We start from the raw sequence: 12,684 nt of genomic DNA, 5'->3' as shown, positions 1-12,684 counted from the left end.
ATGTCCTGAACCTGTCAGCGTAATTTTGCATAGTTCTAATTGTCTTATTGTGATAGAAAAGGTCATTGACAATACCAGCTGAAACGTGGGACCTATATAAGGTGTACATATTCTTATACACAGTTCAGTGGTCTGCTTTGTTACCTGGTGATATTTTCTCTTATCTTAATAAATAAAAAGTAATAATGAGGAATCTCAGGGGCAAATACAAAGATAAGGTATTTACCTTTCATTGGTCTTGGCCAATTGCAACTTACTTGGTATTAATGGAGCTATTCTCACATTGTGGGCCTGATTTACTAAGACATCTTCATTTGTGATGTCATGAGTGATTCAGAAAATGTGGACTGGATGTAAATAAAGGAGTGCTAAGTGATATAACAGTGTAACCTTCACCAGTCACACTAACTCTATAGGGATTGCTGAATGCTTAGCAGATCAGCAATAGTATGATTTCAGTTTCATGAAAACGCCAATACGTGGCCCACTCCTCTCTACAACTTGAAACGTTTGAATAATCTTTTTGGTAAATAAATAATAAGCCCAAACTCCCCACTATCAATGCGGTTTCCAGTCTGTAAAAGGCATGTATGGTGAAAATACAAGAATGGTACCTGGAAGTCATGTCTCCCAACAAGCTGTCAGAAAGAAAGAGAAAAGTCAATGACAAAACTAAAAAAATAAACACAGCATGTTCATGTTTCTGTTCTAGTTACAATTCCTGCTAAAGAATCTCATTGGTCAAAGCATAGACCAATAGGAAACCCCAATGGCATGCAGCATCTTTGAATCTGCCGCTTGGGCTTCGCACTGGTCCTTTGATCAGTCCAATCAGAATCCTCAACAGGAAGGATTTTGACTTTCCAATCAACTGAACAATGGCGAGGTCCAGGGAGAGAACATGGGAAAAGAACAGCAGGAGTCAAGAAGAAAAAAGTTTACAAATAAAAGAGTCTTGAGATGAAAGAAGTAAGTAGAAGTAGATTAGGTCACAGGATACAGAAGAAGAAGGAAAGCTACAGAAGAGAAGATTTTATTTTGTGTGTGTATATATATATATATATATATGTAACAATTCACCATAGGTGGAAAATCAAAAAATGAACTTCTTCACCCATTTAACTAGGAAGGGGAAAATATTTGGAGGTCCCTGGTCATTAATATGGACTCACCAGAATCCCCCAGGAATTAATTCCAGGTGCATGAGGTAGTTACCCTCTCCATATCCTGGACATAGACAAGGGGTCTTTGTAAGAGGTGGGAAAGATTTCTTCCCCCTGCCCCTTGCAGGCTCCCCTTCATTTTATGGATCACATGGGCTGGTATTATTCATGAAATGGAGCCCCATGGCGACTGGTTCAGCTGTTATGAGAATTCTAGCCTCTATGGCAGGCAAGGGGGCTAACAGAGTCATGGGACCTGATGCACCAAGTGGCAGTAAGATTGCATTACGCTGGCTGTATAACAGTTTTACCATTACTGACCCTTTGGGAGTACCACCTGTTAACTCATTAGTGCCAAGCGTATTGTCGTGATAAAGAGTATGGTGCTATGGTAATGCGTGTTGTACCGTTCTAGTATAGCAACGTGCATGTGCAACCAAGAAACACTCACGCCGCTAATAGGTTAAAGGGCAGTGCTCCCTCAGCGCTATGAACAGTAAAAATTGCTGTGAGCTCCCTGTGCACAGCAGTCTTACTGCGCATGAGGCCCATGGTGGGAAGGCTTTGTTAAAGGGGCACTATGGCGAAAAATTGTAAAATTTTAAAATATGTGCAAACATAGAAAAATAAGAAGTTTTTTTCCAGAGTAAAATGAGCCATAAATTTTCTCCTATGTTGCTGTCACTTACAGTAAGTAATAGAAATCCGACGGAAGGGACAGGTTTTGGACTAGTATCATATTATATTCATAGAGGATTCTCAGCAAGGCTTTTATTCTTTATGAAGATATTCCCTAAAAATGATTTATACAATGATGCTGGCCAGCTTCCCTGCTCGCTACACAGTTTTTTGGCTGTTGGACAGAGCAACTGCCATTCACTAAGTGCTTTTGAAAATAAATAAATAATGAGAATCCCTTATGAAGAGTTGGACTAGTTCAAAACCTGTCGCTTCTTTCTACTACCTACTGTAAGTGACAGCAACATAGGAGAAAAGTTATTTATGGCTCATTTTACTCTGGAAAAAAAACATACTTCTTATTAGTCTATTTGCTTATATATTACATTTTACAATTTTTCGCCATAGTGCCCCTTTAACCTTTTTTTGGGGGGGGGGGAGGGGGGGGACTTTCTGGCTCTGGCTGCTTAAAGTGTACCTGAGATGGGCTATTTAAAAGATTTTATACTTACCTGGGTCTTCCTCTAGCCTCATGAGCACCAATGCGCCCCAGTCGGCTCTTCTGCGCATGCCCTGGGTAAAGTCTTTTAAATAGTCCATCTCAGGTTTACTTTAATAACCAGGGCTATTTTTTTCTAGTTTAAAAATTGTGATCACTGTGATTGGCTAGCAGTGATTATAGGGTCAGGAGCCAATGAAATTTGCTCTTGACCAGGCACATGGAGCTCAGCTGTCAGACAGCTGAGTGTAGCGGCAACAGCAGGGGACACACTGAGACAGAAGATTGAAATCTATGCCCTGGCAGAGATAACAGTCTCCAAACACGGTGTAGATTTCAATCACCTATGTTCGAGGACATTTTCATGAGACTGCCAGAGGCGTTCTCGCGCATCCATAAACTGCACCTCTCCAAGTCTAAAGCCACACAAAAAATTAGGACAATAGATGTTCAATTAAGTTCTTCCCTACATGACCAGGTGAGCTTATATTTTCCTGGCATTATTTTGTTGGTTAACAGAAGCAAATTTGAATTTGCATGATTCAATTGCCAAGCCTTAACGCAGGTGTAAATGAAGTAGAGCCAAAGTGTCAAAGATCATTTATCGTAGTTCAGAATTCAGAGCGTACCAAAATTGAAAGCACATACCCAGAGACAGTGAGCGTCACTTTAACCTTGTAGTCCACTAAAATTCCCATGACAGTGCGATCAATGCCTTCCTTTAGCCTGAAAGAGAGTAAGATTTAATCATAAAAAATTAATGGTAACATATACATACAGCCTGTCTGCTAATTGATGCCATATAACTAAACCAGAATACTGATAAAAAGTCAAATGCACATCACATGACAAAATAACAAAAAAGAGTGCGTATATTTATTATAAATGTTTGGAGGTTTGGGCAATAACCGTCCGATTGCTAAGTGGCCGCTCTATCTTGCCAAGCACACGCACCGAATCTGAGCACTTTGCGCCACCTAGAGTCACAAATTAGCATTGCGATCTATAGAGAGCTGAAAGACAACAGATGCTCATGCGACAAAACTCCCTGTTTCTGTAAAAATTATATCACAGTGGGTTATTGTTATTTAAATAAAGAATTTCTCTTTATTTAGCAAAGTGTACCAGATTGTGTAACATTGCCAGGCTAAATACAATTTTGCCTTCCTAACAGAAATTATTTTCTGACATGAGTACAAAATAATAGGCTGTGTGTTTTAAAGGACCACAACTGCAAAAATATTGTAAAATTTTAAATACATACATAAAAGATTTACTTAACTTCGGACATAGGATTAGTTAAAGGGAAGGTCCAAGCAAAATAAAAAAGTGAAAATCTATTAACCCTTCGCACACTCACATGCAAATGTTCAAACAATTGCATTCACAGATTCACTCATCCAGGCACAACTGTTATCCCTACAGCTAAATTAAAAGCCAGGGTTTTAGTTCACAGAAGAATGCATTCTTATGCTTAATCACCTATACTGCGCAGAAGTACCCAGGTAAACATAGGTGTCCTAACTCTGGCCCTGTAACATGCATAGTGCAGACATGCAAACACATTTATTGCATCAAACCTATCAATGGATTAGGAGCACACATCCTAACTTCCTCTCCTGGGAAAGACAGTGCATCTTACCAATCGCACAAGGGAGCTAATGTTATGTGTCCATGTGCACCATGCGCATACACCAGCATAAGCTGTCTGCATGCTGACAAACATACAGGGGAAGGGGGGAGTGCACCGAATTGGACCCTAGCCAAAATACATACATAAAAGATTTACTTAACTTCGGACATAGGATTAGTTAAAGGGAAGGTCCAAGCAAAATAAAAAAGTGAGTTTCACTTACCTGGGGCTTCTACCAGCCCCATGCAGCCATCCTGTGCCCTCGTAGTCACTCACTGCTGCTCCAGTCCCCCGCTGGCAGCTTGCCGACCTCGGAGGTCGGCGGGCCGCATTGCGTACATTTTTACGCATTCCCGCTAATGCAGGAACAATAACACATACATTTTACGCATTACTGGTTCTATGCGTAAAAATGTACGCATTGAAAAAGGTATGTGTTAATGTCCCTGCACTAGCGGGAATGCGTAAAAATGTACGCAATGCGGCCCGCCGACCTCCGAGGTCGGCAAGCTGCCAGCGGGGGACTGGAGCAGCAGTGAGTGACTACGAGGGCACAGGATGGCTACATGGGGCTGGTAGAAGCCCCAGGTAAGCGAAACTCATTTTTTTTATTTTGCTTGAACCTTCCCTTTAAGGATTAGTTCGCAAGAAACAGGCAAAGATATTTAAGTTTAAGCTTCAAACATCTCCAGTGTTTAATATGGTAGCCCAGGCAACAACAAAACAGGGTCTTATGTCTCAATGTTATAATATGCTACTCGATGACTTCCATCCGAACTGCCCTTTGAGGTGCTGAGATATGTGGGGACGAGACATTCCGAATCTTTCAGATCAGGATTGGGTGGAGGCATTGCAGGCTATTCCTTTAAGGGTAAATGCTACCCAAAAGTTTACTCAGCTTCAGATAATTCATAGGACGCATTATACACCTAAAGGGCTACATAGATTTGGTCTGCTTCCCTCACCAATGTGTCCCAGATGTGCTAGAGATCATGGGGATCTTCTCCATATGCTATGGAACTGCCCCAAACTTAGAAGGTACTGGGAGGGTATCCTGGATGTTATAGACAAAGTTTTTAACACAAAAATCCCACGTACTGTTCTGGTTTGTGTGTTGGGTTCTTTTGAAGATGGCAATATTTCTGATCATACCAGAATTGCAATATTAAGATCCTTGTTTGTGGCTCAAAAATTGATTTTGAATATGGAAGAACCCTAATCCCCCCTCTATAAATATGTGTATATTGCAGCTAAATGCCTCCTTATAATTAGAATAAATTACTTACATGCATAGAGGTTCTACTGAAAAGTTTGAAAAAAATTGGTGCAACTGGCTTGCAGCACATGATTATGCTGACCCCGATCTTATCAGGGATCAGATTTTGGCAAATATTGGGTTATCTAGAAATACTAATGCTAATGTTAGATAATTGTTGTTTTGTAACTGCCTAAGCAACTTTGTATTCTATACTCTATGTATGAAAGCCCTGATGTTCTACTGTTGTATCTGACTTTGACCTCAATAAACTAAGTTTTGTTGATCAAAAAAAAAAAAGGATTAGTTTGCACATGCGACTGGTCCATTTGGTTCAGAGCAGAGTGGTCAGTTCAGTGTTCGCTCAGCTCCATTTTTGGATGGAAATGGATCAGCAGTAAACAGATCCATTTTAAAATGCAAGTGGAAGCAAACCCTACTTTTTGCATTGGATCCACGTTTCAGAAGCCGTACCGAGTGAGTACTATGCCAGTGGGAACCGAGCTTAAAACATTAACCATACAGTAAAAACCTGGATCGACAAACAGTTATTTCATAAAGTTGCTGAAGAGGTGAATAGACTGTGTTTTACTTTGCTGGGAAAGCTATCAATTACATGTTGACTGCAGCAAATCTCTCCAGCTTGCTCATTGATCCCCAACTGCAGCTAATAAAATTTTGCAAACATAACACAGTTTTTTTTTTTGCTGTGAGCAACTCTGTAAGCATAGCATATACAATTTGCCTCATAATAAATTAATTTCATGTTATACAATATCCACATAATGACAGCTCCTAGCAATGCAGTACTCTGAGCTGGGGGAACTTGTGATTGTACAAAGATGACATTACTATAGGACAAATGCAAATAAGAAGAGAAGGAAAACCAGTGTTCATTGTATGCCAGACTGAAATTCCTCTCTAAACATCAATTACTGATATATCAGAATAGGCTTTAGAATTTTGCAGAAAAGGTGTACATTCTTCCATATTTACATACAGGGTGCTTGAAGCCAGATTGGTGTCTTCATGCTTCAGTTTTCCATCGAGAGCAATTTCCCTCTTCTCACGATTGTAGGCCAAGAGAGGCAGCAGGGTGAAAGTGTGAGTACAGGATGCCTTTGATGGAATCTTTTGACTATGGGCAAAAAGAACATGACACTAAACTTACCAACTCATTCACAAAGTTCATATTGTGAAAGATGATTATATTTTTAAATCTTTCTTCACATGCAACTTTGAATATACTTACTGGTTAGTAATGTATTAATTGCATGCTCATCAGGACACATGGAAAGGCAGCAAAACCCCATGTTTACAATATCTTCCCTGCAGTATCACCCCCTAATTGCTCATATCAACATAACACTAAATTTATGTTCACTGTAAGATACACCTATGCAGAAGCCTTTTTCCTTCTTCCTGATCTTTATTCAATTGCTATATTCTTTCTCCAGCAACAGCAGTCCACACTGAACTCCAAGTTTATCAATTACAATAATCCATTATTTAACAAATAATTGTTTCTAAACTGTATAATGGTGTCTAAAACTGCTCCCTATGCTTTCTCAGAAAAAAAGTTTCCATTTCCACTTTTTGAACAAGCAGCTTCTGCTATTTTCACCTATGTTACAAATTATTGGGTTTTTTTTAAAACGCACTTAAACTTATATATAAAAAACTTTTATTTTTAAGTTTGACTCCTCAATTATTTTTTTATTCTATGTTAAATAAAATCACAATCTCAAACAAATGTATTGTACACAAACAAAATGAGGGATTAAGGTTAGGCACTACCAGGGGGGTCTTAGCGTTAGGACCAGCCAGAGTAAGGAAAGGTTAGGTTATAGTAAAATATTGATGAGTATTAAAGATATTTTACTCTATGAATGAAGTAGCACAATACTGGTATATTAAACAATATTTTATCACATTTACTGGTCCTCATTTTAGTAAACATAAAAATAGAGGTTACAGTGGGGAATAGTAGAATATCAGTATTATAAACAATATTTTACATTATATCCTGGCACCCATTTTACAAAACGATAACGTTAATATTGTTTATGTCTGGCACCTCTTTTTAACCGGAGCCCTTATTATATGCATGTGTGCAAAGTGCATACATTCCCTAGGTATCCGAAATCACAGTCAGAAAGGCAGAAATTGCTGAAGAAAGCTGTCACTGCACTGTGTTTGAACAGACACAATTTAGCTTCTGAAATGTGGAGAGATGAGTGAAGTATATTAACGAAATTCTATTATTATTAATAAAACTAGGAATTCAATATAAACAACATTGATAAAGTATATCTTTTATAAAAAGCGTTCCAATGAGTCAGCACCGTCTTCAATAAATAAGCTCTTTTATTGGTATCAAAGCATCATTAAAATCATGAAGATCAAGCAACCAGTCTGCCCTCGGCGGCCCCATGCGTCTGATTGGTCGCATTCTGGTCACCTGATCTTTTTGGTTTGTTATATAAATGGACATTGGCCTCAATTCACTAATCTTATCTCCTGTCTTTAATAACTCTTCTAGAGTTGTTACCATGGTGATAAGGCATGTAGTATTCAGGAATCATTTTAACTCAGGCAAACCTAATGTTACCTCTTCTGTCTTTAAGTTAACTCTTCAATCCTTAAAATAACTCCAGAGTTAAAGACAGGCTGTTCATTAACTGCATGTGAAAATAACTACAGAGGAGGTAAATTAACTACAGAGGAGGTAAATTAACTACAGAAGAGGTAACTTAAGGAATGAAGAGATAAGATAACTCTCACTTGTGGAGTTAAGTTTTCTCTTGCCTTATTATCTCCAGCATGATCTTAGTGAATTAAGGCCATTATGTCAGTTTTAAATGTGGAGGACATGCTTTAACAGCTTGAGAAAGGGCAGACTGCCCGAAACAGCGGAGCTGTCGCTGGTTGCTTGATCTTCATGATTTTAATGATGCTTTGATACCAATAAAAGAGCTTATTTATTGAAGACGGTGCTGACTCATTGGAACGCTTACTTGGGAAGACACCTGTAGTGCACAGGTGACTGGAGTGGAGAGCATGTCAAACTTTTTCCACGGTCCACCATAGGTGCTTGCTACATATTGCTATCTTTTATAAAAAAAAATGTTCAACTTTAAAAAAAAGTTGCCCACTCTAAGATATTTAAAATTCCTCAACCTCTCTCTCTATCCATATGACACATGCTATTTGAATGAGTTTGAAATTTATGTTAAAATAACCCCAAAACACAATTTGTCTGTTAATGTGAGACACACTCTGATCTTGTCTGTTACGTAGTTTACGTAATGTAGACAATCTTTGTATAATTATTTTGTGAGGGTGGCCTTCTATTGAAACCGCATATTTGATTGACATGAAACAGCAAAAAAAAAAAATTTTTAACTATTTTTTTTTTATTTTGGCATAAAAACACTATTTTAAGAGAACTAAATTATTATTATTATTATTAGTAGTAGTAGTAGTAGTAGTAGTAGTAGTATTAAAAGTCATATTTTTATTATCATCACATAAGGCTATTTTCACACTGCGACGTTGCGGTGCATTGTGTCGGACAATATAATCGCATTGTTAATGCAATGCAATTATATTGTAATGGTACTGTACATTCACATCGATGCATTACAGTGAGGTGGAATCCTGTATAATGCAAGGCACTATGGGGTTGATTCACTATAACAAATAGCATGCCTTATCAGTGTTAACATGCCTTATCAGAGTAGCATAGCGAGCACTACGAAATTATGCCTGCTAATTGACAACGACAAGAGCTTAACTCGGCCTGCCCTGAGCCCCTGCAGGTTCAATCACTTTAAAAGGACCTTATACCCGCACTTTGATTGGCCCAATAGGCTGCCTGTCAAGTTTCCTGTGAAGTGACTGGCAGCCTACTGGGCCAATCAAAGTGCGGGGATCATGTCCTTTAAAGTGATTGGGCCTGCAGGGACACAGGGCAGGACGAGTGGAGCTCCCGTCATTCCAATTAGCAGGCATAAGTTTGTAGCGCTCGCTATGCTACTCTGATAAGGTGTGTTACCGCTGATAAAGTGTGTTAACTCTGATAAGGCATGGTATTTGTCTTAGTGTATCCAGCCCACTGTGTGGTACAAAACAACGTGCAGATTTACAGTTGCAGTGAAGCATACTGTATGCATCGTCTCACGATGTAACACACGATGTAACTTTTACCCCTCCGTAGCGATCCTATTTTTCCAGGGAACTCAACACCTCTTGTGAACAGTAAGGTCGTATGTTAGTCTTGTTATTATTATTACTCTCCCTCACTTTAATAGCAGAAGGAATTCAGATGACTTGAGTGAGAGTTGGAACAATTCTACATTTTTACACTGAAAACTTTTGAAAGACAAAAAAAATAAAGGTATAAATTAGACATGTTCCTTCTACAGCATAATAAATTCAAAGAAATGTCCTGGAGATGTCCTTAAATTGTGGCCTTCTGGATATTGAACAGATGAAGATTGCTTCAGACTCAGAACAACAACGGATCAGCTAATATACAGCCAATCATACTTACTCATTTTCATCCACAGCCACAGTCTTAGTATAGAAGTCACTTGAATACAGCACCACATTAGCAGTTTGCTCCACTGCAATATAAAGCAGACATAATTTAAAGTTACTTTCTAAAGACGTGTCAATACAATTATACCCAGTTTTACTAGACAATAGGCATTTAATAATACATTTATTAAAAATACTTTATTCCTATTGCTGTTACTTTACAGGTTACAAGTATGGTGACTTGTGTTTCTGCTGAAGCTAATGGCCTTGCGGCGGGACCATGGCTCTGTCATTGGGAGAATCACTGCCCTCACTGCTACTTACCGAGTACAGTGATTGGCCTCAGGGACGGTTTAAGCAACAATGGGGCCCCAGGGCAAAATAAACCTGGGGGGCCCCCCCAACATATACCCCGGAACAAAAATCGGCATTAGGGGACCTTTTTTGCAGCTGGTATAGTCAGGGTGTGAAGTCCCAATCGGTCAGAGCTCCACATTCTGGCTATCCCAGCCTGCATGGGGGACAAGGGGTTAAAAAGTTTCAGGAGGGGGGACCCCACAATTTTTTTTTTTAAATTCCCACACTCTAAACATAAAAAAAAATTGGGAAAATAGGAAAAAATGCCAGGGATTCATACAGCCATATTGCGGCTGTATAGCGATCCCTGGCCAAAGAGCTGTGGCTGCGTATAGACCCCCTGGAAACCCCGTCAGGAAATTTATTGCGCTTTCGTTTGATGCATGTAAAATTACACTACCGTTAGGTTTGCTACTAAAAGTTACATTTACCGCATTTAAAAGTATACTTTTTTCCTTCGCAAATTTAAAATCGATTTTCTCAAAAACTATAAGGTCTTTTTGAAAAATAGTTTTTTCCTCTTATTCCTAATGATCTCCTTAACATATCCTGCAAATTTAGGGTTTCTAGCATTTAAGGTGGATTTGCTATTTACCATTAAAATCGGCAGGTTTTTAAATGTGTATTTTTTTCCTTTGAAACTTTAAAATCGATTTTCTCAAAAACTATAAGGACGATTTGAAAAAAAAATTTTCCTCTTGTAGCCACTGGGGGCCCCTACAAGCTCTGGGGCCCTGGGGCAGCTGCCTCCTTTGGCTCTATGGTAGCGCCGGCCCTGATAGGCCTGGTAATTAAGCCATGGTCCCACCTGTGAGACCATTGCCTCCAGTAGAACTACAAGTTGCTGTACGTCTTCCCCATAGGCTGAAGCTCAAGGACACAGCGGCATGGAGCTGGGGGAAAGAAGCGGTTACAGGAGGACATCAGAGGACATGGGGGACAGCGTGACATGAAGCTGGGGGTAAGAGGAGGATGCAGGGGGACACCAGGAGGACACAGGGGACAGCAAGACATGGAGCTGGGGGTAAGAGAAGGATGCAGGGGGACACCAGGAGGATATGGGGGCAGCAGAAGATGCAGCAGAGGACAAAGGGGCACATGAGATACAGGATAGAGGACTACACAGGGACAGAGGGGGACACCAGGAGAGCACTAAAGGTACAAGGGGGTCACAGGGACACAGAAGAGGTGGATCCAGCAGTGGAGGTAGCACAGTGGGGGAGGCAGGAGGACACACAGGACAGGAACTTTGTTCATAGAAATATAAGACATCTCCTAAAAATAAGCCCTAGCACATCTTTTAGAGCAAAAAAATGTTTATAAAACACTGTCTTATTTTCAGGGACATACGTTAACACCCAACGTCCTAACCACAGCCATTAAAACTAACCTCCCTAACCTATCGCCTAACATTTCTATTCCTAACTCTAAAGCAAACCTGAAGGGAGAAAACAGAAAAGTGAAATACTTACCTCAGCAGAGGGTAGCCTCTGGATGATCCAGAGGCTTCTGCAATCCTCCTTCACTCCATTGCTGCTCTCTGGAACCTTCTTCTTCACTGCCGTGCTCCTGTCCATGCACAAGCATGTCCAAACTGCGCGGGTATTGCACAGTACGGCTTACGCCTTCACAGTACCATGGAGAGGATCATGCATGGAGGAAGCCCTTGTCAAATACAACATTGGGTCCCAGCACGCGTACGTTAAAAAGGGGCGCTGGGAAAAAAGGGCGCTGGGTTTTAAATGATAAACATGAATAACGTTTAAAAATATAATGTACTATATTTCGTTTAAAAATAATGTTTTATAAAGTTATAAATCATTAAATAATGTGCATGAAATTGGCAATTGTGAAAACGTTAATCTTCCGTTTAAAAAGTGAAACGTATAATTACGTTTAAAATAAAATAGTAAGTAACCCTCCCTGTACCTACCCCTAACCCCTAGACCCCCGTGTTGGTGCCTAAACCTAAGACCCCCCTGGTGGTGCCTAAACCTAAGACTCCCCTGTTGGTGCCTAAACCTAAGACCCCCCTGTTGATGCCTAAACCTAAGACCCCCCTGGTGGTGCCTAAACCTAAGACCCCCCTGTTGGTGCCTAAACCTAAGACCCCCCTGGTGGTGCCTAAACCTAAGACCCCCCTGTGATAAGCATTAATAACGTGTGAAAAAATATTGTGCTGTTTTTCGTTTAAAAATAATGTTTTAAAAAAGATTGTACTGTTTTTCGTTTAAAAATAATGTTTAAAAAATTATAAATCATAAAATAATGTGTAATCATGAGAAGCAGTTATAAAACAGTAAAAGTCTCCGGGCGCCGCTTATAAAACGTTATTTTTCTCCGGCGCCCTTTTTTCCTGTCGGGCGCCCATTAAACGATATTTATTATGGGAGTGAATGGCGGCGCCCGATTTGTCCACTTGCCTCAGGCGCCCGAATTTACTGTTACCCCCAGCACTGAATCACTACTAATGTAAGTATTTTTTTTTTCTTTCTTTTTTCACTTCAGGTACTCTTTAAGAAATATTCTCATTCAACTAACCATTTTGATTTTAGTG

General features: G+C 39.7%; 1 protein-coding gene across 1 annotated transcript in view; it reads right to left on the bottom strand.

The window, feature by feature from the left end:
• The window catches only part of SAG (S-antigen visual arrestin), a 60,886-nt gene that overhangs the window by 13,781 nt on the left and 34,421 nt on the right, over nt 1–12,684 (bottom strand). The window contains exons 10-13 of the mRNA XM_068280701.1: nt 9,784–9,856; nt 6,229–6,366; nt 2,989–3,066; nt 615–638 (exon numbers count right to left, since the gene is read on the bottom strand). Coding sequence (XP_068136802.1) covers nt 615–638; nt 2,989–3,066; nt 6,229–6,366; nt 9,784–9,856 — 313 coding nt within the window. The remainder of the gene's footprint in view (nt 1–614; nt 639–2,988; nt 3,067–6,228; nt 6,367–9,783; nt 9,857–12,684) is intronic.

This window comes from Hyperolius riggenbachi, chromosome 4, assembly GCF_040937935.1.
Source record: "Hyperolius riggenbachi isolate aHypRig1 chromosome 4, aHypRig1.pri, whole genome shotgun sequence".
NCBI classification, from domain to species: domain Eukaryota; kingdom Metazoa; phylum Chordata; class Amphibia; order Anura; family Hyperoliidae; genus Hyperolius; species Hyperolius riggenbachi.
Note: the sequence above shows the minus strand (reverse complement) of the source record. Positions and strands in the feature narration are given on the sequence as shown.